We start from the raw sequence: 25,033 nt of genomic DNA on the forward strand, positions 1-25,033 counted from the left end.
ATGGAAAATTGGAAATATAGTTTGCCACAACACTGTAGCACTGTCGATGCCCAGAATAGAAGCCGTTCATGCCTACCATGTCATCAGTATGCACTATATCATATGTATGTACAGTATCTGCAGCCTCCATTACATGAACAACTGCCGATTGTTCCGTCACTGTATGTGAATCAGTCAGCATCCCTGGCCCCTCCCCCACCTGTAACTATAGTGCTCTGTCACTGCCGAGACGACATAATCAATAATTTCAATGAGATGAGCGCATCAATCCTTCTTACTGGCATACCATGAGTAACGCAGTTGAAATAACCGAAGGTACGCGTAGTGTGTTTCGCAACATTGTGAAAACCCGGCGGAATAATATTCGTGATGTAATGGTCTCTGGCAGCGCCTCAATGAATTATTGCCACAACAATAATACGGCCACTATTGCTGATCATAAGCAGTGCCAAGCAGTGGCATACAGGGCCGGCCTAGCCATGTTTCACAGCGGCAACAGAGGAGCCGCCAGGGGCCATAAACGCTACAGTAGTAGTCAACGGTCATACTACAATAATAATAAATGATAAATAGTATGACGATGATAATAAATAATAGTGTGCGTTGTGCAGTTGCTACTTAAGTACAAGTAATACGTAGCGTGACATGCAACGTGGGAGCAGTCGGAAATACACTAGACCGCATTAGGCCAGGAGCTAAAGTAGTCAGCTAGTGGGTCTCTATGAGGGCTCTCATAGGCTGGTATTGGCCACCATCAGGGACAGACAGCGTCGAACAGGGGCCGGCTCCGCCCATGTATGACCTCTGAGTGGCCCGTCTGTCACTAGCGCCGGCGCGGCGGACCAGTCTGACAGACCGGGTGGAGTCGCACACTTGTACATTGTAGGCTGGAGCCTGTGTTTTCCCTCCCAACTAGAAACCGCTCCCTCCCTTCCCTCCCTTTCCGTTGTTTCCCCCCCGTCCGTCAGTCATAGTCAGCCATCACAACGTCGTAGGACCACACTCGTTCTCTTCACCGTGCATTATTTTCCCTTGGTCTTTCGTTCCTCTCTTCTGTCACTCGCTTTCCATTCTGCATACTCTCGACCTGGTCTCTCATCGCACTCGAGAGACGCGGAAGCTACACCCATCGCACCTTCACATACTTTAGCCTCGTCGCCCGGGTACTCCTGTTTCTCTTCGAGTCCGTCCGTCGACGGGTCAATCCCATCAAGATGCGTTCGTCTTACTTGCTCGCCGGTGTCTATCTATTCGCTGCTGTCTCTGGTGCCATCAACGATATCGAGGAACGAGCTGATCCCCTGAGCGATATCATTCCCTCGCCAAGTGCCACTGGTGGCGATACTGCAACTTCATCTGCCAGTGATACCAAAACCAACACTGTTGCCTCGCAGACCGAAACTGCTCCCGCAACATCATCAACAAGCTCTGCGCCTGAGCCTACCTCGACCTCTACCACATCACAGGCCCCACCGACCACGTCTACATCGACGACTTCGACTTCGTCGACCTCGTCCACTTCGTCTACATCTACTACATCTTCTAAATCGTCTACGTCAACCACGGATACAGTCGCTTCTCAGACCACCAACCCCCCATCAACTAGCTCGACCTCGACTGCTCCAGACGCGACTGCCTCCGCTACTCATACTGGACCCGTTACAGAGACCACCACTATCTCTTCCGGAACCTCAACCAGCACTGGAACCGATGCTGCAGCATCTAGCACTTCCCCTAATGCCAGCATCAGCACGGGTGGATCCAGCTCCAGCAGTGGACTGAGCACAAACACAAGGAATACTATCATCGGTGTTGTCGTTGGTGTCGGTGGTGCCATTTTGATCGCTGGGATCGCCTTCGTTTTGTGGAGAGTCTGGGGACGCAACCGACATAGTGATGACAACGATGAGGATGATCTGATGGGTACCGGCACTGCAGTGGGCTCCAACCTCCGCGAAAAGGCACCTAGCCCGGGATCTACTGGAACGCCATTCCGATCTACCCTTGACCAGTACCACAATCCGGGCCCTGTGAACGCCGCCTCCAACTTCTAGACAAATTGTGTCTCAAAAGACCATAACGCAATACGCTTTCAAGTTACTTTTAACAAAATTCTTCTACCTATCTTTCTTCGGCGTTATGGAGAAAGTTCTAGCAGATATGATTTTTTTCGTGTTAATTTTTGCGAATTCGCTATCCTTTCCTTGACTTTGATTTGGAAATAGACCATCCCTGCAGGGGCTGCGCGTTTAGCTGACTGCATTGATTCGACTCCACCGAGGCTTACACCATGACATTCCTTACGTTTTGCGACATCGTGCCCGCACATGACGGTTTACTCTTTATCAGCGGAGAGTACCGTATACCTTTTTCCTGAATACCCTATTATTAGTTCACCTTTCTTAAGGCGAAAAGTGGGTTGAGGCGTTTTGAGAACACAAACTTCGTCGTCGTCATTTGATTTTCCGATAATTGGGTTTGGAGCTCACCCATTATTGTATGTATGTAATAATATTTGGCAATGTCAATTGAAATCACTTGTAAAAATACTTGCAGATCTACAAACATCCAGTAGGCTACGTCATTCCAGGGAAGTCAACTATTTTCAAGCAGCATCTCTTCTACAGACTGGTTGGTGATGTTCAGCATCACGGAGGAACTATGGTTCATGCATCCGCCAATCAGCGCGCCGTCAACAGCCAACCGTCAGGCATGGTCCGACACTTGTGAAACCCATCGCCAGCCCAACCAGGCCACTTGCGAACACCGATGTATCATGTCTACATCAGGTTGCTCGCATCTGAATCCACCCCTTGATCTGCTATAACTGTGTCCATTCGTATTCCGCATATCATACAGTAGCACTGATGATCATGGCGCCCACCTATTAGTCCCCTCTATTCCCACTCCCACCCCTTCATCGCTCTTCGAGCATTTGAGCCTCCGGCTTTGATTCTCTACATGCATGCATTCAAAGAGCAGGAAAAGGCAAATGAAGACATGGAACTTCCCTATCACGGCCGAAAACATCAATCTAACTCAAGAACACCGCTGCGATCCTTGTCATCAACCGTCCTGGCCCTGCTTTCAATAGGCCTACTGCTCAGCCCCGTCGTCGCCACTGCACTTCGGTATAACCCTTCGTCGACCACGGTAGGGTTTAGCGGCGGTGTTATCAAGTCTACCGTGGTGGGGATTGTGGAAAAGCGTGGCGATGTAGGCAACTTACAGGTTCGAACTATCCTGGCTTGATATGTGCTGGGTTAATTCTGGCTTTTTCTGAATAATCAGAGCTACACCGGTGATAAAGGAGGCCTTGCACCGCCTATTAACAGAACAAACGACCCAATGCGACCGTTTGCCGTTGGAAATAATACATTTGTGGGTTCATCCATTTGTTCGTCTGGGTATGGGCTGACTGATTACTACAGACAGACCTTATCTCAGCAGGACAGCGAAGGTTTGTTTTTTTACAATATTTATCTGACATGAGGCTGATCTATTATCAATTATACAGCTGCAATATTCAATTCAACAAATGTCAGCGGGTGAGGCAGTTGAAATCACAAATATTGCTTTCTTTTACTCATGGAAACCAGGCAGCAAATCAGAATACAAACATAAGCTATACAGTTTCCGACTGTCAAACTCAGAAAAGTCAGTGCAATCCTCTGAATATGTGATAGGGGCGTTTTCCCTAAGTCCGTTATCACAGGCAGCTGCTTCGCAGCACAGGGAAATGTTAATAAAGCCGTTGCATCGACGGGTTCGTCATCTGAATCTACTAGCACGAGCACGAGTTTAAGCACCAGTACAAGTACAAGCTTAAGCACTACTTCAACGTCAGCTTCAGCTTCAGCTTCAACTTCAACTTCAACATCAACTTCAGCTTCATCCTCAACGTCCATATTAGCCACAGCATCAACAACTACTAGCAGCGTTAGCAGCGTATCTACAACGACTGCACCTCTGATCACAACATCGAGTGCTAGTTCCACTACGCAGTCCACCATCCAATACACGACCATCACTCAAAACCAGGATATCTTAAAATGTGAATTATAAAAAGCTTTGAATGTACATAACATCTATACACATTTATATAATGAATAAAAAGAAGACGCATATTATGATATAGAACTGTCTTCCATTTCGGATCGCTCGTAGTATGTATTTAGCAATAATATATGAAGAGAACAACGGCAACTGGAGCGCATAGTAGATTGACATGGTTCGAGAACTTATTAGAGAAAATCAGGATCGGTTAGAGCAGGTCTGGAGCAAGTCTTCGTATAGAACCATATCATCACGCAGGAGGAATAGAGCCCGCCTCTATTACATCAGGTATGATGATAGAAAGGGATCTCAGTATATTTCCCCACTGCCATGGAGATAAAATAAGCTTATTGAAAATTTCTTCGCTTCAGTAGCACCAAGAAGAAATAAAGACGTAGTAGACTAGGAGTAGGTATCTTGAGGTATGCCAGGTCTGCAAGGGGTTTCCACATCAGGCTAGCGCAATCGCGGGCAGGTGATAAGCGCAGATCTTATCGGCCGCTCAACGCGTGCTGACGCGACCTTCACAATAATCGAGCATGCTCATGGCTGGGTAATGCACAACCTTCAAAATTATTGATACATAACGGCTCTGTGTGCTCTTTGGCATTGAAAAACTGCAGCATCTTTGGTTTCTTTTATCAACCTCGGAATCACACAAACGGCTCTTACCGAATCATCCCATCATCTCTGAACAATACTCAACTCCCAACACTTAATAGACACATCAGACGTCACAAACATGTACGAAATTCTTCCTCAACAGCCACAGCATCCTCAGCATTTCCAAGTTTTCAAACAACAAAATAACTTCCATTTCGGATACCTCGTCGACCCCTTTGCCGCCTATCGCGCGCATACCCCATCGCCACTGGGGTTATGCAACACGAACAGTGTGAAGAAACCAGCACCTATCTTCTCGACGATGAAAAACACATGCACCGATAACAATGCCGATAACCGCGCCGCCGACAAGGAGAATAACAATAACCAATCCATTGGCTTCCACTCTCCGAACCAGCAGAATGCTAGCCACCTACTCTCATTCACACCAACCTCATCTGAGAAAGAGTCTACATACGAACAACGCTTTAAATCCGGCTCATCGAATCGGCCGTTCGCAAAGATCTTTGGTTCGCCATCTAGTGGCTCATCCTCATCGACTGCACATGCCTCCAAACAACGCACAGTCTTCCTGAACAAGGTCAAACGAGATCGCGACAACGCGCGATTCAATGCTCGTGGTGAATCTATCATGATGATGGAGCACATTTCCGAGCAGAAGCAGTGGCAGGAGCGAATGCGGCGGGAAGCGGATATGATTTTCCAGCAGTACCACCTAGACGAAGGAGAACTCAGCGATGAGGACCTGCAAATGGCTGTTGATTCCGAGCAGGATGTGCTCGAGCAGATTCTTTCGCACGAGGATGAGATGGATGCGTTGTTGGAGAATATACCGGAGAATGAAACAACAGTGTCGCCCACAAAAAGTGAGCAGTCGTTTGATGATGACATGGATTATGAAGATATTTTCAAAGAGCTTGTGGGCAACGATCAACAGCAGTCACTGGATATGGATATGTCGGGGTGATTTGCGGGTTTGCCAGGTTTGATTTGAAAAATGGCGTTTCGGGAAATTTTGGCAGGATGCATGTATTGTTTGAGTACATTGTTAATATTTTCTACCAATATGGATATCGTGAGGGGGTATATGTACATGTTAGTGTGCAAAAGCCACGGAAGGACCAACGTATATAAGAGCAAAGCAAAGCAAATCCAACGCATTTTAATGCCGAGCCTGATCTATCTCTTGACTATCTAACTACTGTTGCGCACAATCCGGCGGCACAAGGCCACTCGGATCATTGCCACCACCAAGATTTAAATCATTCAGAGGGTTCGAAATGAGGTCTTCCGGTGGACTTCCGGCTGCTTGCATCTATTTAAAAGTAGTCAGTCACGGGAAAAATGAAATACTTGAGTGAAGATTTCCTACCGCCTGCATTCGGTCCCAGATGTATTTGCGACATTCGGGCTTGGAATCCGAATAATCACTCTCGTTAAACTTAGCCACAATTTCACTAACCAGTCGAGCCTGGGTCTCGTAGGTCTCGAGCTCTTCGGCTGTGACTTTGCTTTTGTTCTCTTCCAACCACGGGCCATATTTGTCGTTCAGTTCCGTCATTGGTTGATACAGCATTTCCTTGTTTGAAAGCTGCTCCATCATCGTCGAGAAGATCTTATCAATGTCCATATCCTCGCCCTCCCCCAGTCCACCTCCTTGTTGAAGAGTTTTGAATAATTGGTTAATCATATCCGAATCGCCATCTTCAGCCGTGGCAGCGGTGGCCTTGTCCCCTGATTCTTGCATTCGGTTCAACGTCTGCTGAATCGTGTCTTGAAACGATGCTTTTTCCCCAGCAACATCTCCTGAAGCACCAGCAGCAGCACCTTCGCGGGTTTCCGAACGGCTACTACCGGTCTGCTCCGTTGCCTCTGTCGATTTCTGATTCGTCTTCACCGATTCAGCAAGTAACCCTCCTAGAAGCTGCTCAAAATTGACGCCGCTATCCTCAATCTCTTTGAATAACTTCTCAAACGCGGTATTCTCGGCGGGAATTTCGGTTTCTTCTGCGGCTTTGCGTGGCTCCTGAGATGATGGGCTTTCGATGCTAGCTTCGCTCGTGAGTTTAGCTAACATATCACTTTCTAGTAGCTTCATAAACGCTTCTTGATCCAGGTCTTCCATATTAGGTAGATTAGAAGGAATGTCGGGGAGAGCATCGTTGGCTGCGCTTGTGGCTGCTGTGGCGGCGTCTTTCGTCGTCGCTTTTGATTGCTTCGGCTGGTTGAAATCATCTAGGACATCTGTAACAGTGGATAGAATGTCAGTGATAACCTATATTTCTCCTTTTTTAATTGAATCAATGTATGTGTATACCGTCTAGATCTTCCCAATCTGAATCGTCGTCATACTGGGCTTTGGCCGGCGTAACTTGGGCTGCTGTGTTCTCCCCGCCTTGGCTGGGAGCAGGGGGACTTAGTTGCTCATCAGTCTTGTCAGTGATTTCGCTTGTCTGCTCTGTGGATGACATTGTAGGCACGTTGAAAGCAAATTCAGGCGAGATAGGAATTATTCTATCAATAATATCTGGTGAGAAGTTATTTGAAGGCGAATGTTCATTTTTTCTGGGTCTCAACCGAGGAAGACCGAACGTTAAAAGCTAATGCGGGGAACAAAGATCCTGGTCTCCACTTCGATTCGCTCTTCACTTCTACCCATGCTTCTTATGATTTTAGTATTTTTACCTTTTTATATTCAGTATTGGATATATTTCTATGGATTAACTGCTGCTGTTATATTGATCATATCAAGTAATCCAGCGGTACGACATTTTAACGGTGGTCTACAACAGTTGCGTTGAACCACTTTCACATGCAAAAAGAACCATCCATTTAGATCTATGTCGGTATCTGAAAGTAGATAAACAATAGTGATCACAACCCTATTACTGGTTACAAGACGCGTGTTCTTGGGGAGTATTCTGCTGGGAGCAGGGCTTCCCATCTCCATTGCTCTTCACAAGCACACTGCCGTTCCGTTCCTGCGTGCTAATGGGAACATCTATGGCAGGGTTTTCAGTAAAGAAATTCACTGGCTTCAGCGACACGAGCATTTTCTCCGCCGGCATCACCGGCCAATCCTCGACTCGCGGGTTATGAGTGGTACCAAACGTGTGCCAAACGACAATATCTTCATTACGAATATCAAGGGGTGCCCTTGACCGAATCCAAGACGCGATACCCTCTCCCCCAAGTGACTGCATGGTGAATTGTCCAGAGCTAAATAGCTCGTCTTCATGGTACTTGGTTACCCATACAGCGTGCTCACCGAATTCGGATCGTTTGAAATGATAAGACGAGGGATGGGCCAGCACCATTTGCGAGTAATGGGGGACCAGCTTGTATCCAACAGGGCCACCTGTAATCGGATTGATCACATTTTCATTCACAATCTTGAAGACGCGGCCTTTGCTGACATCTGTATCAAGCGGTGTTTCATGTTCAACAGGCTTCGTGACCGTGGTGTAGCCAACCCCAAAGGGATTGTGGACAGCTGGATCGTCCACTAGCATTGGCTGCGATTCCTCCACCATCAGAGAGTTCTTCTGGCCATCCACAGCTGGATCGATTCTTAATGAGAACAGATGTTGGTGGTATGGAGCCATTACTCCGGGTCCAAGCATGGTGCCATAAGGTACGCTATCTCCTAGATTAATAGGTGCTGTAGATAAGATACCAGTTGCTCTGACTTCGTAATTGACTTGAGCATCTTGTGTAAATTGGAAAGCAAAGATATATTCGTAGTTTCCGACGGTGATTATTGTCTGAAGCACCAGTATACGGGACCGAGTCACGACGGCGTTAGTTGTGCGATAATTTGTGTGCTTCCACAAAATTCCATCGTCAATTTCATGACAGCAAACGACATTTGGAAGAACGACAGGGTCTCCGGCAATGGTATGATGGTAACCATCAAAGTACTTAATATGCCCTAAGCAATCACAGCCTACAACATCTGAGCCAGAGCCTCCTTAATTAGAATGATTGACGATTTCAACTTACCCAGATTAAGCGCATTCGCATTCACACCAGCACCGTTGCTGCCGAGGTCAAAGGCACCCTTCCGCGGATATGGAGCTCGACTGTCACCATAAGGAACAAACATCTCAGACAATGAGAGCCGGTAGAACACACTTCTACCATCGTATGTAATATCGTGCAATGTTAGGCCTTCGCGCTAAGCAAAGTCAACCAGTGTTTTTATCAATGTCGTTTTCCAACTCACGTAATTGAATCCCACTCGCATCCTCCATTTTTCCCAAGTGAGCAAATTTCCAGAAACCTCAAAGGAAGGACCTTCTGGCTGGACGACATAGTAGGGTTTCGTTGTCGTCCGTCTTTCGGTTACAAGGTCAGGATGATACTCGCGAGTAGAGTGAATTTTGTTTCTGTCAAAAGGCTGTACTCCTACTTGGCTGACTTCTCCACAGCGATCATTCTGCCCTGATGGCAGTGAGAGAATTCGTTTCACCTTCAAATCTCCAGACATTTCTACGCAGATGTCCAGCGGATATGCGTAATGATTGGCATCGCCATGTTCAGAAAGTCGCATGTAGAAGTAACACTGGGTCAGGAAGTCAACACCAAAACTATGTGTAAGAATGGATGGCTCCAACCATGATGATCCGCTCGGCCATATCGTTCATGCCATCGGTGCCATAGGTCCATGGTTCTATACAGACAGTAGCTCCTTCAGGTAGCCCAAGCTTGCGGATTACATCCTGAACTTCGGCAGCATTCAGGCATGCTCTCTCTGCCGCCTCCATCTCGGTGGAATCGACATAAGAGTGCCTCCCCGGAAGGTGTTCTTGGCGAAGTATCTTTGCTGTCTCCAGCTCCACAAGTGCCTCGTAAAATTGGGCGGCGACATCTTGGTAGAACTGTACACGAGCACAACGTGGCGGCGGCTGATCAATGATTCCCTGATGCTCTGCTTCAAGGAAGGGTACCATGACCGCCTTTGGAGGCTCCGCAAGCGTTATCACTCGAAAGACCAGTGTATGGCCCTTGTATGCATTGTTTAGAATGCTGACTGTCTACAATGGAATTAGTAGGCTTCTCCCGCTTTTCCTGGTTTGCCATGCCTTGGAAATTTCTTCTGGCCGCAATGGGTCCAAGGGATGAGGAGCTAGGGGTGCCATTGTATCTGGATCTTGATATTTGGTCTAGAGACGTATTCTAGGTGTGAACAAGGCGGTTTCCTGGTCAAGTGCTGGCACAAAAAGATTGAGAGACTATGAATCGGATCATTTTCCGCGACAGGTGGCCTCCCGACTAGATTATGTTCAACCAGTGCATCTATACCTCCAAAGGTAGGTCGATGCGCAGACGATACCAAGATATCAACGAAACGCCGACAGCCAATGAAATAAGCGGCAAGTCTATCCTCTAAAAGCATCTGTTGCCGAACAAACAACATAACCACAATCTGGCTCAATCCGCATAAACTATTACACAAACGATGCCATGGTATCACATCCGTCATCTGGAGCGGCCAGGATATCACGTGGATCGGGTCTCCTGTTCTGATGCTCACCAAGCCGAATAACAATCATCATCATCGTCTCGGCGACTCGGCGAATTGAGTTGCAAGACAACGTGACGTCACTGCCTCATACATGAAACCTGACATCAAACAAACCACATAACTAGTCGGCGTCCACGAAGACCTGTTGGGCGCTGTGCTCGAGACCCGGAGGTTATTGTTCCAACCATTGCAAGGCGTGTCTCGGCAGGGCAGGCGCGCAACAGGTGAGGAGAGGAGGTCGGATTGGGTCGACGGCACCCATAGTAGGCTTAATTAACAAGTCAATCGCATGGGAACGATCATAGGCTGGGAGCGATCGATATGGCGCGACTAACTGAACGAGGAAGTTCAGAGGAGAGTCAAACTCAGCGATGAAGAATGACTGGCAGCAAAGTAAGACCATGCGGGCAGCCCCAGACGGCAGCCACGGCCGGGCGCTCGAAGAGGAAGGAACGCTAAGAAGTAAGCAACCCCTAAGCTCCTTCCTCTTGGCAACGAGCCGGCGCGTGACTCGAGCAGAATTTTCTGCATCGCAACCCCGCCCACGTTGCTGCCTTGCAGCCTTGTTCCTGCCATACCTGTTATGCTGTATTTTATAACTTAACTATATCTCATCTCTCAACTAGAAACAGTATCTTATATACTTGCACCATCCTAGATGGTGCGTATTGGATACACCCCAGGATCAGATGCCTGACCTCGTCACCTAGGGACGATCAATCGCCCTCGAGGCCCGAGGGTGATGCAATAATATTAATGCCAAGCTCGTGGATGCTCCTGGCCATGGGGGTGGGCAGAGCCTTCTCCGCGGACGGCACTGCCTACGCATGTATTTTATTTTTTCTGCGTATTTCCTATGATGGTTGTAATAATTAATTACGGAACAACGAGCATCGTTGGGAACCCTGCGGTTGACCCACTGGACGGCAAGGCGGAGGAAAGGAGCGTCGTCTAGGTTTACTATATAGAGCTGTTCGGAAGGCGCTGTCCACTCCGAACAGTCCCTTGAAAGCGCGTGGTGCAAGCTCTGTGCTGTCCGGAGGCCGCCGAAAGAGGAGAGAAAAAGCAAACCATGCAGCCAAACTCTACTCCACCCCAGTCTCCAGCCCGCCGGGACCCTGCTGACGCGTGTAGTTGGATGATGGATGTCGCCGGTGAAAGGATTCCAATAGTGATTACGGAGTAGCGAGAACAATATTCGACTGACGCGCTGGGGGGCAACGGAGGCAGCATAAGCAATGTCGAAGAAGGCTGTATTTTAATACGTGACGTATTGAAGATGAAAGGAAAAAATGGAAAAGGAAAAATGGCACTCCGCACCGATCGCGGCAGCGGGGCTGAGCTGCCCGTCTGACTGGCTGCCCGCCCACTGCTCGTATGAGCCCCGTACCGTGTCTGTACGGAAAGTAATTTATCCAGCTGCCACCCCGTCCAGAAACAGCAGTGCCAGCAAGCAGACAGAAGAGAAAAAAAAATACTGGCAACGTTAGCCCACGCTCATTGAGAAAGCACGTCTTATTGGGCTAGTACCAACTGTCTCTTCTGCGCGGTCTTGCAACGCTGTTTTCTCTTAGTAAATTCTCTTACCTCACATCTTCTTCTCTCCCAGCCCATCTGCCTCGATCTGCCCTGCTCGCTGCCATCCTGCAATCCATCCCATCACGCAATTTCTTTTATGTCACTGCAACTGCCAGCCAGCCCTGTGACTCGTCCGTGCTCTCGCCTACTGCCAAAACAACCGCCCTGCCGCGCGTTTCGAGCGCCTGCAATCCCGGCCCTTTGGGAAGCTGCCCTCATACCCCGCGATCGATCTTGCTGTCTTTCCCCTTTCTTCAGTTTCTCCAGGGCTGCACGACCCTTCTCCCTGCTGTGAAGAGGGTCTCTTTGCCCCTGTGTGGCGTCCCCCGCCGTCGCTCGCCGTTGCCTTGCCATGGTCTCTATGGTCGACGCCGGGGCCCTGAATGACAATGACATTTCCATGGACGTGGTAGTCCCCAAAACCGAACCCGCGCAAGACGGCCATGCTGAGCTGAGCTCGTCCGTCTCGACCCCCGAACCAGAAGAACAACAGTTGGCCCAGGATGCCGTGCAAACTCAGAAGAGGAAGGGGGGAAGGAAGCCGGTACGTTGTCCGGCCTGATGCTCATCGCTCATGTCGATTCTGACTTGTCAATAACAGATCTATGCCACATCAGAAGAACGCAAACAGAGAAACCGGCAGGCCCAGGCGGCCTTTCGCGAAAGAAGGACCGAGTACATTAAACAACTAGAGACGACTATCAAGCGCAATGAAGAGTCACTTCAGTCCTTACAGCAGAGCCACAGAAGCGCCGCCGACGAATGTCTAATGCTGCGGTACAAAAACTCGCTGCTGGAAAGAATTCTCCTCGAGAAAGGTCAGTCCGCCGTGATGGCTATCAATAAATAGACTGACTGACCCGTATGTGTGAGCAGGTATCGATGTGCAGACAGAGCTAAGACTCAAGACCGGAAGCACTTCAACAATCCCCCCTCCAGGAAAATCAACCCCTCTAGCTCCAAAACAGCCTGCTTCTCTTGAACGTGCTGCAATTGGCAGAACATCCGCTCAACGCCATGGCTCTGGAAGCATTGCGCCAAAGCCGGATCAGCCCCAGCAGCGTGATGGTGCGTTCAATACAACATCCCCCCAACCTCAACCTACTCCATCATCCCATGTATCGTCGCCGTCGACAGGTAAATCACCGGGCTTCGCATTACAAGGCGCTATATCTCCGAAGAACACAGAATTCCAAGCGCAACAGCAACAGCGTGCCCGACCACCGTTACTACCACAGCCTCGAGATTTCGCCCAACAACAGCCGATGGGAATGCCTCAAGTAGGGCCAATGGATCCGTATGGCGCAGCAACGCAGTCGATGATGTCGGCGAATACAATGGCATCTCGCATGCCATCCTACTACGCTACCCCCTTTCAAAAGCATTATGATCAATTAGGCAAGTCTCTCCACCCGGAATTCCAATTGCGAATTCCAGTTGCGCCACTTCTAACAGTTCTGATCCACTACAGAGCAGGAATATGATGCTCAAGCTGACATGCTCGATGATACTGAAACTGCGGAAGACGGTCACAACGCTAACACCTACGTTCATGACTTCAATCGACCTCCAGTACCATCAGACCAGAACCGCATGAATTTGTCGGGTACGTCTGCTCTGCAGACAGGCGATGTCGATCATGGAATGTATGGCGCTGGCGGTTCTCTCTTCAGCCAATATGAGCCTGTGCTTGACAGCGATACCTTTGGGTTGAGTGCCAGCATGCACTTCCAAACCCCGTTCAGCTACGAGCAGGAAAATCTCCGCCATTGAAGCTGAATCCCACGCATCAGTGGAGTACCTTCGATTCCTTGTAAATTTCAATTGTTGAGGCAAAAGATATCTTGTCCATTCATCTTTTTCTTCATACCATCTTGCAGCCTCTTTCGCCATTTGATACGAATACCTTGCATGTGATGACAGTGGAAGATCCGGGAAAAAAGTGTTTTATTTATTGTTTGAACCGGCGTTAGCGCATTTACGAGAAATCCCTGGATTGGGCGATATTGGTTTACATTGGCAGGTGGTGCGTGTCTGTACACATATGAACGGCTGTTCACTCTTCATTATACCCTGTCCTGATGATATACTGGCGATGGCAACTGGCGGGGAGGCGGTATTCTCTTTCTTTTGATTTCAGCTTGTGGATACTTTTGAAGCCGGACTGGAGTAGCATCGCAGCGGCGCAGTAAAATCCTATAAAACAAACAAACAGTATAAAAACATTATAAAATAACACAATCCAATACTCAATACTTATACTCAAGATTCAAACAATTCACAATCAATTTACAATCAACAGTCAACAATCAAGCTGTCTCGCAGAATGTACACATGTAGAAGCGCCGCCGTACCCTAAGCCCTAACGGCCAGCGGATGCGGGCAAGCGCGCAACCGCAGTTGGCTGATCCAATCGCTTAGTGTGTGGCAGGCCCAGCCCAGGCGGCGACAGTCACAGTACAAGCACAAACCACAAATCATCCTCGCCCTTGCCTTACCCACATCCACATCCAGCTGGCCCTTCCACCACTCGCCTCCCTCTCTACCTCTCTTCTCTCTCCCTTCGAGGTTTCTCCCACCCTATCCCAGACCTGCCCTCCTTCCTCCAGAAAAAGGCTGAAATCCTACACTCCGAGGATTCTGCCTTTCTTCAACCCGCCAATCCCTCTCACCCGAGTTGTCGCGATAAAAAATTAAAGGAAGCCTTCCCCCGGAAGGCCCTCCTTCGACAAGCCAGGCGTCATGGCGGACGTCCGGTCCAAGGTACGTCCACACAATCACATCAATTACTTCTTATCCCATCCAATGCTGCCAAAATACCCTGTTTGTCGTCGTGATTGATTGATACTGACTCGATTTTTCTGTCGCGCAGAACCTTTACGAGCTTCTTGGTATTTTTCCCTGCCGCGTAATTCGTATCACGATTACATCATGACCTAACATGCTGCTGGTGACAGGAAATGATCCCGAGTATGACTCCGACAAAGAACCTGCCCCTCCTACGAAAACAGTAGACAAGCCGGCCGCTCGTCATGGCAAGCGTGATGTTCCCAAGGAGGTGCCAGCCGCCCCTGCTGCTGCCGCTGCTCCCCGAGGTGGCGGTCGCGGTGGTCGCGGCGGCCGTGGAAACGGAAACGATGAAGGTCGGTGGCTAGAATGGATCTTGGAATTGGAAGAAACGAGGAGACTGATAATTGCATAGCATTCCGTGACCGTAACGCTGGCAGCTACAACAACCGTAACCGCCCAATTGACGAAGTGAAGGAGGCTGGACGTCGTGGCTACCGAGGCCGCGACGACCGTGGTGGTCGTCCCCGCGGTGACCGTCACCCCGCCCGCACTGGCCACACGTACGTTTTTCTGCGAAATTTGCGTGGTGGATGATATACTAACCGGTTTGAGCAGCGATACTGAAAAGCAAGTTGGTCAGGGCTGGGGAGGCAAGAAGGGCGACGCCGAGTGGAATGATGAAAAGGCCGGTGAAGCCATTGCTAAGGCGGACGAGAACGAGCCCCAGACTCCTCTCGAGGGAGCCGAGCCTGAAGAGCCTGTCGACAAGTCCAAGTCATATGCCGATTATCTCGCTGAGCAGGCCGCTACCAAGAGCTCAGACCTCGGTGTGAAGGCAGCCCGTGCTCCTGATGCCGGTGCCAAGGACAAGAAATGGGATGCCGCCAAGGAGTTCAAGCGTGACAACCAAGAGGAAAACTACATTAAGCCTCAGGAGGAGAAGTCCAGGCGCGAGAAGCAGCGCAAGGAGAAGAACTTCCTTGATGTTGACATGCGCTTTGTGGAGCAGCCCCGTACTCGCGGTGGAGCTGGACCTCGTGGAGGTGCGCGTGGCGGTCGTGGTCGTGGCGGACGTGGAGATGGCGTACGTGGAGATGGTCCCCGCGGCGGTCGTGCTGGCGGCTCTGGCCCTACCGTTGACGACAAGAACTTCCCTAGTTTGGGCAGCAAATAGATTTGTCCGTCTGCTGCATGTTGAATATTCCTGTCAAAATGGAAGATTTTCGAGGAACTATGACTCGATATGTTGGACAAAAAACGGGAATTGCACTGGAAAGACGAAAACGTGTCTTCAAAAATCTATGAAATCCAATTTTTTAGTTTAAAATTCTGCTCGGTGCCTTGTCAGCGGGCAGCTTTGATACATTTAATAGGCGGAGGGATCTCTCGAGATATTTCTCTAACTCTTTTGTGTTCTCATCTTCAAAACTGTCGAGACCAATAGGCGGTATATGTATGTTTTCCCAAAAGCATATTTTCCCAAAAGCATAATTTCTTTCGGCCATACATTTTTGTCGATTGCGGCCAACAAACCAAATGCTTAAACAGAAGAAAAAGTCTATGATATTAAAAAGCTGTCCAGTCATATAATTTATATTCGAAGTGTCGAAAGCCAGGTATAATTACATATAACTCCTCATTACCGAGTGCTAGCAGCACAGCATAGTAGGATGTCTGCAAGCGAGAGATAGTAGCATTTGCCACAAATGAACGTGTCATTGAAATATAGATCACACTTCTTCTAGTATAATGACACATTATTGTTGAATGATGATCTTCTTAGTATTCACGATGCTAGGTGCTTCTATCTCAAGGCGTAAAAGTACAACAGAAAGCGATTATGTAGGTGTCGAACCTATATAACACTACGCTGTGGTCAATCTATTTTGACTAGTAAGGATAGAATGATCCAATGTTCTGATAGACTTTTGTGTTGGGCTAACATCCGTAATTAAACACATTTGACATCTTTAGTGCATAAGAAGTGCTCACAAACCGCAAGGTTAAGAAACCCTAATTTTTTATCATTGGCTGGATATAGTTTATTCGAACAGTTATATCGTGCCTTAATACGCCTGAAATACAATGAATCTGAGCCGAAGTCAATGACAATACGCTCTGCTAAGCGATCTGCCTCTTTGTTGTTAAGAGTCCTAGATAGATCTTCACACTGGACAGCCCAGCCAGCACCCATGGTACCTGACGCCTGTATACGCTAGTGGACCTCATGCAACCAATCTAGAAAGCTAGCGATCCGTCCTAGGGTAGGTTAGTCTAAGGAATGCTTCCGAGCACTGCAGGTTCGGTTGTCCCTACTTCGTATAAAACGCTTAACAGCCTTCCAAACAATATCAATTGATGTCAAAGGTGATTTCTCCATATGCATGCAACCTTGTGGCTTCATGTACCAAGGGCTCGGCAATATTTCAAATGGCCCTTGCTTTTATCACGCAACAATTGGACAAGTTAAGCTCTATTTGGAGATATTGAAAATATTGTCGTGAACGGCATTCAATATGTATTACTAGACACGACATTTGTTTTCTTTACTACGATGAATCGTGAATATCAATGTAGACTATCCCGTTCAATAAATCGTTGACACGTATATAGAAGGGACTTTGGTTCTACAATATTGGGATATTTGGTTGTATCTAGAGTACTAGGAATTCTCAGCAGGGACACCATTCAAAAGGATTCATGATCATGGACTATATAAATAGAGACTCAACGACTCAAAGATACAGTTTTCTTCGAAAGAGTGCGATTTTGGAGGGTAAAAATGACATGAAAAAAGTCTTCCACCCACGACAACAATATCAATATTGATACTCAAAGCATCGCGTTCTCACGTGAACAATACAGTAATCTTATCACAGATCACCATTCAAGGATGGGCGACGCATTCGGTTGAACTCGGCGGCCGCTGCGGCAGTGAGTTCATCCCCATCTGGGTCGACGTCATCCAAGAATGAAAGTCCATCCATAGCCTTTCCCCCACAGGCTCGCTGCAGTGCCAAAAAGGCAAAATGGCCTCCAACTACCGGTCGAGCTATGAAGAAGATACCGGGATACCCACCATTTCCTTCAGTCTCGTGCAAGTCAGTAAACGGCCGGTCAGTGGCAGTTTCATTCACCCAGGTTGCCACAGATTCCAGGATTTCGCTACGGACTTGCTCGCTGGCAACAGCCATAGAGAAGAATTCCCAGTCAGTCTTGGTGTACAGGTGGCGGCTATCAAGTGGCAACCCATATTTCTGCCGAACATAATGGTACCAGTTTGATTGTTTTTGATAGATGTGCCTGGGTACAAAACCCTGCTTCTTTGGCCTAAGGGGCGTCTGGGCAAAGTCACCGACTGTTTCCGTCACACCATCCAGGTGGAAACAGAGCTGGGCGTCGGCGTAGATGTTGTACAAAGTAGTCCAGGACCCGTACCAGTCATAGGCTAGTTTTGCATGAGTGCCGTCACGGGACATTCCAAATTCTTCCCATTTGGCAACATAGTCATCGGCGATGTTCTGGATGATATCAATCAACCGAGTCATAAAATAGGTCATATAGAAGCGTACCTTGAAATGGGAAGCATCATTGGCTTGACCTGCAACATCTGCTATCTGGCTCATAGCATTGATACCAATAATTCCCTTTAGTGCCAAGTTTGTTTGAAGAGCAAGCCATCCTGCGAAATCATCAGTTGAAACTAATGAATCTTAGTAAGCATGTCATTCCCAATATAATGTTCGCGAGAACTTACGTTGGTTTTCTGGTTCCAAGGAAAACTCCACGAGGTAACCTGTCCACTGCTTCCACAATCGGTAGCTTCTCTGCACCCACTTGCGAGCGTCTTTGGCTCCATGGCCTGGACCACCCCATCTGCCATCCTGTTTGTCGATTCCAAAGTTTGTCCGAAGGTCGAGTAAGGGGAATAAAGGTGCGCCCTCATACAGGGTCTCCGGGGTTAAATGGCCTTGGCCTGCCCATGGGGAGACAGACTCTTGACTATCAGTATAACGGAGAGAGTTGACCAACGCAAGTCCCATGATGAGGATATTTCCACATTCTTCAACTGGCATATATTCATCATTTCCGTCTGGATGGCCAGTAGCATTTGGGAAATGGGTTCCTAGGTCATGCATGGCATAAGTGTTAGGATACTGCCCGCTTAACATATGTTCGACCAACGGTTCCAGAAGATATGCTAGCCAGCGAGGACTTGTATATAAGAAAAATGGGAACGCTGGATAAATGACATCAATAGTCTGAGTGTTTCCATCGGAGGATATCTCTTTCAAGAAGAGAAGGGGGTTCTCGGCTGTCCCAGAGAAGCTTGTGGCACCAAGAACCTGGCGGGCGGAGAGCGTGACGATATCCACGTAATCATCAGCACCAGATTTATATGCATCAATAGCCAGTTGATCCGAATAATTAGATGCCAAGCTATTGGCGTCGGAGAAATCCGAGTAATGGAAGGAAAGGAGCTCTTCGGCTGTTGGGAACCAGGACTTCCACAACGGTCTCATATAGGTAAGGCCGCGTGAAGATGCATACTGAATAACTATATCTTGGGTATGAGCGATGGTAAATCTCACAGAATCCGAGCTAGTTGACAAGCCACTTCCTAGGGCAAAGTGTTTTGAGAATGCAAAGACAGGCTCTTCATCCATGATCGATCGGAAGCGGCGATCCACCGTATCCTGCAAGGTGCCTGACCTGGAGAAACGATCACGCAATGTTCTGGAAGTACCAGCTTCATGTCGAACATCCTATAATATCAATTGAGCAAAATTTTTGGATCCATGCTAGTGAAAAAATGCTCACCTTCGGCGCAACGAAATGTAACGTTCCCCATTCAGCTCGATCCCGAATTTCGGACACCAAGAGTTCATTCTGACGAGTGAATTGCCATTTCTTGAGCTTTGTTGCGCCACGGTCCACACTGATATCGTTGAAGTCCCATACCAGCTGCGAATCTCGATCACCACTTACCCATTGACCGTTCATGTCAACATAGACATTGACATCGACACTGCCGGCGACATGGATGGTGAGGTATGAGGCGGGAATCGACTGCCGCAGAGTCGATGTGGGTGTGATCGGGGACAAGAAAGACAGAATTATTTCCAGTTTGGACGAGTCACTCGATCCAGGAAGTACATAAGTCAGGTTGGTAGTTGAGGCATCGTAAGTAGCGCCGTTGTAAGTAGGGTAATCAACTTTATAACTACAAAGAAAATATTCCTAGGTCAGAAATTTGGCGGCGTGGGAGACTCGCTGTAATGCATACCCAGATTTTCCATCGTTTGGCAGGGAATCCTGAGGCCTTCCAAGTAGTGGGTATACGGTGTTGGAGCTAGGCACTTGGGCGAGGAGCGAGAAACCAAGCTCCTCGCCAGTCCAGAATATGGGCCATTTCGACCACGGCACATCGCGAGCATCGGCAAGCCAGGTGCTGAAATACGGGTTCCTCACGGTCAACGGGAGAACGGGCGGGGTGAGTGCGGACGCTGCGGAAAGGGCAGACTGAAGCAGCGGCCCAGCCAGGGCTACGACAGACCACCGCATGGGGAATGGAGAGGCGCTTTCCTTTCAGCCAGGAAGGAAAGGAAGAAGGAAGGGAGTGAGTGGTCGGCTACGATATCAATGGGTACAATGGGTATAGAGAATATAGAGAATATTGCGAGGTCAATGTTCTCGAAGGGCCTGCTCGAGATGGATAGAAGGAAGTGCCTGCTTGCGGTGCCTGGCGTCTCTGGGGAAGCAGCGAGCCTATGAGGTCATGTGGGGGAGCCCCCCGCAGCAGCGAATCAAATCCTGTGTCCAGGACCCACCTTGAATGGCTTCAAATGTTGCGGTATTCTATATACCCGTGACCGCAGCGTCGGCAGCGTCGGATGGCTCTTGAATATCGATCAGGGCCGTTGTATTATTCAAATTGTTACCATAGCAATGAAATAGGTATAGTATTGAATAGCGATCCAATATTATTCTAGCCAACTTGATATTGGTGTTACTCCCTCTGTTTCAAACGGCTCTGAGGCTCTACATTGTGCGCCTTCTGATATATATTTCTCCTATGCGTTAGATCAGAATTGAAATTCTTTCAATCGCTTCGATGTTGTGTAAACCATCAACAGAATATATTATCAATTGATCAACAATGTTTGAAACCACATTTTAATTGACAATGTGTTAATTTACAAAAAGTACCCGAAAAGCTTCAATATTCCCGCCTACCACATGGTGTAGACTGGAGTGTTCGATCATTGCAAAGCACCATTTGACATCTGGACCATAAAAAAAGTACCGAGAATCGTCATCATGGATACGACAAAATCAAATCTATCGAAGCAGGAGGTAACTCTTATTTTGTATTCTTAGGTACTTAGAACATATTTCGCTTTCTCTCCCTTCGAATTGAAGCACAATCTAGCCGCGTCACACAATTCGCAGCGTTGATGTCAATGACACTGCGTATTCGCAAAGCAACAGGTGTCCAGCGAACGATCGTGGAACAAGACGGTATTCCCACTCGCTGATCCTTAGCCGACATCGTTGCCCAGCAGCATAGAAGTGCCACTCTCACAAGTTTTCAGAGAGTATCTGGCATAACTTGGATCCGGTAATTTCCATTCACGCAGCCAACAAGTGAACATAGCCACAAATCTGCACTCGATGACAGAAATGACGTGGAGCATCGCGGCCCCAAGAATGCCAGGCGTACACGTGGACGCACGCGACCTGACATTCCTGTTGAATACGTATCATTCCGAAATTTCAACCCAAGGCATCTATGAATTCGGAGCGGATGCACGGGCTAACGATTGGTATAGCCAAGGCTCGAGACGCGCAAGACACTACACGCACACGTTAAACGACGTGGAAGGGAGCGGTGGTCAGAGCGTCTGTCCCGGCGCTCCACTTTCGGTGACACTGCGGAGGCTTCCCAGGTCCCTCACAATAATATCATAATAGAACCAACGACGCGATTTGTGCTTCACGCGACTTTGAATCTTTCCGAGGAAGTCAATTGGGCCTTACTAGTGATCCTGGCAGGCAAGAGTTATGTTTGTGCCGCAACCATAGTCTTCGGATCTTGCATATTACGCATCAACATTGGCATTGGCACTGTTCGGATATAGCAATTGCCTTCGTCACCTCATATTGAATTGATCAGACACTACTCCAGGAAGCCCTATCCACTCGCTGACACTGCATCTGTCTTGCTACACCTGATCCAACACCCTCCCCAAAAATGCAGTCATCCCACTCAGAAACCAGCTCACTGAAGGCTGGACGACGCGTTCTCGGCGAAAAGACCACTAACGCGTCTTTGACTCCTTCTACAAGGAGAAAGCTCGAGCTACAGAAGTCGACAATAGATGCAATTCCATTTACCAAATTCAGCGAATTACGCGAGGACTGTACCACATCCTCCGAGCCTCACCATGCCGGACAGAAAAGAACAATAGACAACGTCATCGAAGATGTCGAGAACGATCAGCCCCGGAAAGTACCTATGATGACCTACCAGTCTGAGACTGGTAAGGATTTCCAAATATTTGATGAGAGTGCACGATCGGTTTCGCCCCAAAGAGAAAACGTTGGTTTTTGTACCCAGTCCATAGAATGCTCAGACAATAACTTAATGATCCGAAATAGGTGCCGACTACGGATATCACGACAAAACAAGTCTCTAATGGACTCCAATCACCACAAAAAGAGGACATTCCCCTCCAAGCATTATCAGAGGAAAGCTCGAATGGCAAGCTCGCGGAATCCGCGAGTAGTGTTCCCACAGAGCCTGCTGCACGCAGGATATTCATACAAGAAGTGAGGACAAGCTGATAACTTCGAAATATTGCACAGCCCAGGTTAACATCTTTTAAGAAAGCTGCTTTAGTCAAGAAAAGACTCCAGTCGGCGATGCATCGCGTGGGAAAAAATCCCCTTGACCGCGCTCTTTCTCAATTCGAAGCGTCTAGTCGCCGTCCCTTTCTCACCACCATTACCTCCTCGAGTAATTCATCCTCTTTCAGAACCGGAACAACATCTCAAACGTCACCGAAGCAAAAGCGAGTTCTTCTACCCCCGCTCCCAATTCAGCCCCGCTCGCGTCCTGTACGCTCTTCTGCGCGGGGATCGATACCCTCTCCAACATCAGACCCTGGTGACAACACTTCTCAGGGAGAGAGGGAAGAAGACGAGGAAGAAACTCCTAAAGCACAAGCTGAAACTCGACAAAGACCTTATGTCGATGTTGATGAAATAAAGGATGTACAAGGCGGGGAAGAAAACGCACTAGACAAATTTGTTAAACTGACGCAATCTTCGACACAGTTAGATTAAACTGTTGGACCATGAGAGTCGGGATATATTTCTAAAGAGTACCGACTCAAGTAGAAACCTATTTTATTGGGGTATCGAACTGATATCTGGTTGAGTTGGTTCTATAGGGAGAAGCCAGCCAGGAATCCCAGACAGCCTTTTTTCAGAAGCGCAACTACAGACGGATGCAGAGGCGTGTGGACGCCTCCTTTATTGTATTATAAGAGCATGATATCAATATTATGAGGATACCCTTTCATATTGAATACCGAATTCTACACATCGCCCTAAACATACATGGCTGTTGACGAAGATGACGAAACCACTGCTCTATGCACGGGTATCAATTTCTAGATTTACTATGTACAGCAGTTCTCATCGTATCTTTTTAAGCTTATTCACACGACGACCTAACACGTCTCTGCCCTCTTCAATCTCTCCAGCGGCCTCTCGCTTCGCCTCGCCTACTTCCTTCAGCGTGGTTCCCTTCACCACTCTTCCTTCAACGTTGACACCCTCCTCTTCCCACTGTACCATCTGTCTGCCTACTCTTTTCTCGATGGCCAAAACGAGGTTGACATCCCTTTGGCCAACCAGAGTAATGGATTGACCCTCCCGGCCAGCACGAGCCGTACGACCGACACGATGAACGTAGTCGTCTGGATTCCGAGGGACATCAAAATTTATAACAAGGCTGACGCTGGGAATATCGAGACCACGAGACGCGACATCAGTGGCGACTAGCAGACGAGCCGCACTGGCTCGAAACCTGGACAGATTTGCTGTCCGATCCGACTGAGGCAGAAGACTGTGTAATGAAGTGACTCGATGGGAGAGACGGCGGAGCATACGCTCAAGGAGATCTGCTGTTTTCGTACGATTGCAAAAGATAATGACTGGTTTGGTGGAATTGCGTTCGGTGGAGAGAAGGACATGGAGAAAAGCTTCTCGATGCGTCATAGGGACTTGTAGATATGTTTGTTTCAAAGTCGGGGGAATCGGAGCATGGGTCTCGGTGCCAATTTCGGTGACGAAGACAGGAGGGCGGCCCTCGGGACGGGGCATTTCCTTTAACGAGCGAACTTCCGGGGTGACAGTGGCAGTAAAAAGGAGTGATTGTCTTTCACTCGATGGCGGCAGCACAGACAGACATACTTCAACATCTGGCAACATGCTGCCATTACCGCTAGTGAGGAGTCTGTCTGCTTCATCCATGACTACCATGCGGACGCGACGCAGTCCGATTATTGTGTCTTCTCCCGAAGTTCGAATGTGATCTGCCAAGCGCCCCGGGGTTGCGATAACGACATGCGGCCGTTGCGAGAGCGCAATCGCTTGAGGTCGCATGTCAGTTCCACCGGTGATAAGTACCGGCTTAAGACTCTGCGGGGCTGAGATTGCTTTGAATTGTTCGAATATTTGGAGTGCGAGCTCACTGCAATCAATAGCGTTAGCGCATACAGCAACAATTAATGGAACGTGTAGAATTACCGAGTAGGGGTCAGAACCACAGCGAATATCCCGAATGGATCCTCCGCCCATTTCTGCAGAATTGGTACCGCAAATGCCACCGTCTTTCCGGAACCTGTGCGACTGCCACCAATGCAGTCTCGCCCATTCAAGATTTCGGGTATACATGACCTTTGGATAGCGGTAGGTCGTCGAATTGCAAGGGTTGAGAGAGATTTGACCAACCAAGGAGCCACATTGAGGGAATCAAAGGTAGAATCAGAAGCTCGGAGCCCAATTTCGCGTGCGTCTGCAATAGTCACTGGTTCCTCGTCGGCTGGTGTTGTAGTTTGAGCTTCCACATCTACTTTCTTCTTTATTCGCGAGAGACTAGGCAAAGGCACAATCGCAGGTCGAGTTGCGACACCGTTGTCTGAGTTGTATGAGGCCTCTGATGAGATAGAGACTCGTCTTCTTTTCGTGGGCCGGCCAACTTGTTCCGTGTCCTCGATATCGGAAGACTCCGAGTGCGACGAGTTTAAAACGTCGTCATCAGAGTTATCTGCTGAGGTCTCTGAGGGTGCCATCTTGGTTTTGGTGTAACTAGGGTGGACGGAAAAATAAAAAAAATTAAGATTTGGGAAATCGACGGCAGAAAACCCGCTATCGGATAAAGGCGGT

General features: G+C 48.4%; 10 protein-coding genes across 10 annotated transcripts; 6 read left to right on the forward strand and 4 right to left on the reverse strand.

Annotated features, from left to right (window-relative positions):
- Nucleotides 1-1,214: 1,214 nt before the first annotated feature.
- BGW36DRAFT_430446 (uncharacterized protein) lies at nucleotides 1,215-2,054 on the forward strand (the record flags this gene model as incomplete). The annotated part of the gene is made up of 1 exon (XM_046220845.1): nucleotides 1,215-2,054. The coding sequence occupies one exon, from the start codon at nucleotides 1,215-1,217 to the stop codon at nucleotides 2,052-2,054; it is 840 nt and encodes a 279-aa protein (XP_046068566.1).
- Nucleotides 2,055-2,765: 711 nt separating this feature from the next.
- On the forward strand, nucleotides 2,766-4,147 carry BGW36DRAFT_25438 (uncharacterized protein). Its single transcript, XM_046210022.1, has 6 exons — nucleotides 2,766-3,231; nucleotides 3,292-3,381; nucleotides 3,432-3,460; nucleotides 3,518-3,548; nucleotides 3,600-3,657; nucleotides 3,716-4,147. The coding sequence occupies exons 1-6, from the start codon at nucleotides 2,962-2,964 to the stop codon at nucleotides 4,063-4,065; spliced, it is 828 nt and encodes a 275-aa protein (XP_046068567.1). The 5' UTR covers nucleotides 2,766-2,961; the 3' UTR covers nucleotides 4,066-4,147.
- A 651-nt stretch (nucleotides 4,148-4,798) lies between these two features.
- Nucleotides 4,799-5,647, forward strand: BGW36DRAFT_362245 (uncharacterized protein; the record flags this gene model as incomplete). Its single annotated transcript, XM_046214354.1, has 1 exon — nucleotides 4,799-5,647. One exon carries the CDS (start codon nucleotides 4,799-4,801, stop codon nucleotides 5,645-5,647), a length of 849 nt encoding a protein of 282 aa, XP_046068568.1.
- Nucleotides 5,648-5,941: 294 nt separating this feature from the next.
- BGW36DRAFT_260313 (Pex19 protein family-domain-containing protein) lies at nucleotides 5,942-7,151 on the reverse strand (the record flags this gene model as incomplete). Its single annotated transcript, XM_046210065.1, has 3 exons — nucleotides 5,942-5,995; nucleotides 6,053-6,924; nucleotides 6,998-7,151. Coding segments are annotated over 3 exons (1,080 nt in total), but the record flags the coding sequence as incomplete, so codon positions are not given.
- Nucleotides 7,152-7,523: 372 nt separating this feature from the next.
- On the reverse strand, nucleotides 7,524-10,100 carry BGW36DRAFT_25521 (copper amine oxidase). The gene is made up of 5 exons (XM_046210023.1): nucleotides 9,765-10,100; nucleotides 9,297-9,716; nucleotides 8,906-9,244; nucleotides 8,683-8,857; nucleotides 7,524-8,626 (listed from the first exon to the last, which is right to left on the reverse strand). Exons 1-5 carry the CDS (start codon nucleotides 9,819-9,821, stop codon nucleotides 7,566-7,568), a joined length of 2,052 nt encoding a protein of 683 aa, XP_046068570.1. The 5' UTR covers nucleotides 9,822-10,100; the 3' UTR covers nucleotides 7,524-7,565.
- A 2,037-nt stretch (nucleotides 10,101-12,137) lies between these two features.
- On the forward strand, nucleotides 12,138-13,558 carry BGW36DRAFT_430451 (uncharacterized protein; the record flags this gene model as incomplete). Its single annotated transcript, XM_046220846.1, has 4 exons — nucleotides 12,138-12,329; nucleotides 12,387-12,603; nucleotides 12,662-13,221; nucleotides 13,262-13,558. The coding sequence occupies 4 exons, from the start codon at nucleotides 12,138-12,140 to the stop codon at nucleotides 13,556-13,558; spliced, it is 1,266 nt and encodes a 421-aa protein (XP_046068571.1).
- A 1,168-nt stretch (nucleotides 13,559-14,726) lies between these two features.
- BGW36DRAFT_362249 (uncharacterized protein) lies at nucleotides 14,727-15,749 on the forward strand (the record flags this gene model as incomplete). Its single annotated transcript, XM_046214355.1, has 3 exons — nucleotides 14,727-14,928; nucleotides 14,988-15,135; nucleotides 15,191-15,749. The coding sequence occupies 3 exons, from the start codon at nucleotides 14,727-14,729 to the stop codon at nucleotides 15,747-15,749; spliced, it is 909 nt and encodes a 302-aa protein (XP_046068572.1).
- Nucleotides 15,750-17,202: 1,453 nt separating this feature from the next.
- BGW36DRAFT_325039 (putative glutaminase) lies at nucleotides 17,203-20,309 on the reverse strand. The gene is made up of 5 exons (XM_046212710.1): nucleotides 19,863-20,309; nucleotides 19,397-19,799; nucleotides 18,333-19,341; nucleotides 18,148-18,278; nucleotides 17,203-18,096 (listed from the first exon to the last, which is right to left on the reverse strand). Exons 1-5 carry the CDS (start codon nucleotides 20,138-20,140, stop codon nucleotides 17,449-17,451), a joined length of 2,469 nt encoding a protein of 822 aa, XP_046068573.1. The 5' UTR covers nucleotides 20,141-20,309; the 3' UTR covers nucleotides 17,203-17,448.
- A 1,521-nt stretch (nucleotides 20,310-21,830) lies between these two features.
- On the forward strand, nucleotides 21,831-22,924 carry BGW36DRAFT_362251 (uncharacterized protein; the record flags this gene model as incomplete). The annotated part of the gene is made up of 3 exons (XM_046214356.1): nucleotides 21,831-22,178; nucleotides 22,238-22,408; nucleotides 22,445-22,924. The coding sequence occupies 3 exons, from the start codon at nucleotides 21,831-21,833 to the stop codon at nucleotides 22,922-22,924; spliced, it is 999 nt and encodes a 332-aa protein (XP_046068574.1).
- Nucleotides 22,925-23,278: 354 nt separating this feature from the next.
- On the reverse strand, nucleotides 23,279-24,939 carry BGW36DRAFT_302622 (putative ATP dependent RNA helicase; the record flags this gene model as incomplete). Its single annotated transcript, XM_046211809.1, has 2 exons — nucleotides 23,279-24,338; nucleotides 24,395-24,939. The coding sequence occupies 2 exons, from the start codon at nucleotides 24,937-24,939 to the stop codon at nucleotides 23,279-23,281; spliced, it is 1,605 nt and encodes a 534-aa protein (XP_046068575.1).
- Nucleotides 24,940-25,033: the final 94 nt, after the last annotated feature.

This window comes from Talaromyces proteolyticus (genome assembly GCF_021365285.1).
Source record: "Talaromyces proteolyticus strain PMI_201 chromosome Unknown BGW36scaffold_10, whole genome shotgun sequence".
Lineage (NCBI taxonomy): Eukaryota > Fungi > Ascomycota > Eurotiomycetes > Eurotiales > Trichocomaceae > Talaromyces > Talaromyces proteolyticus.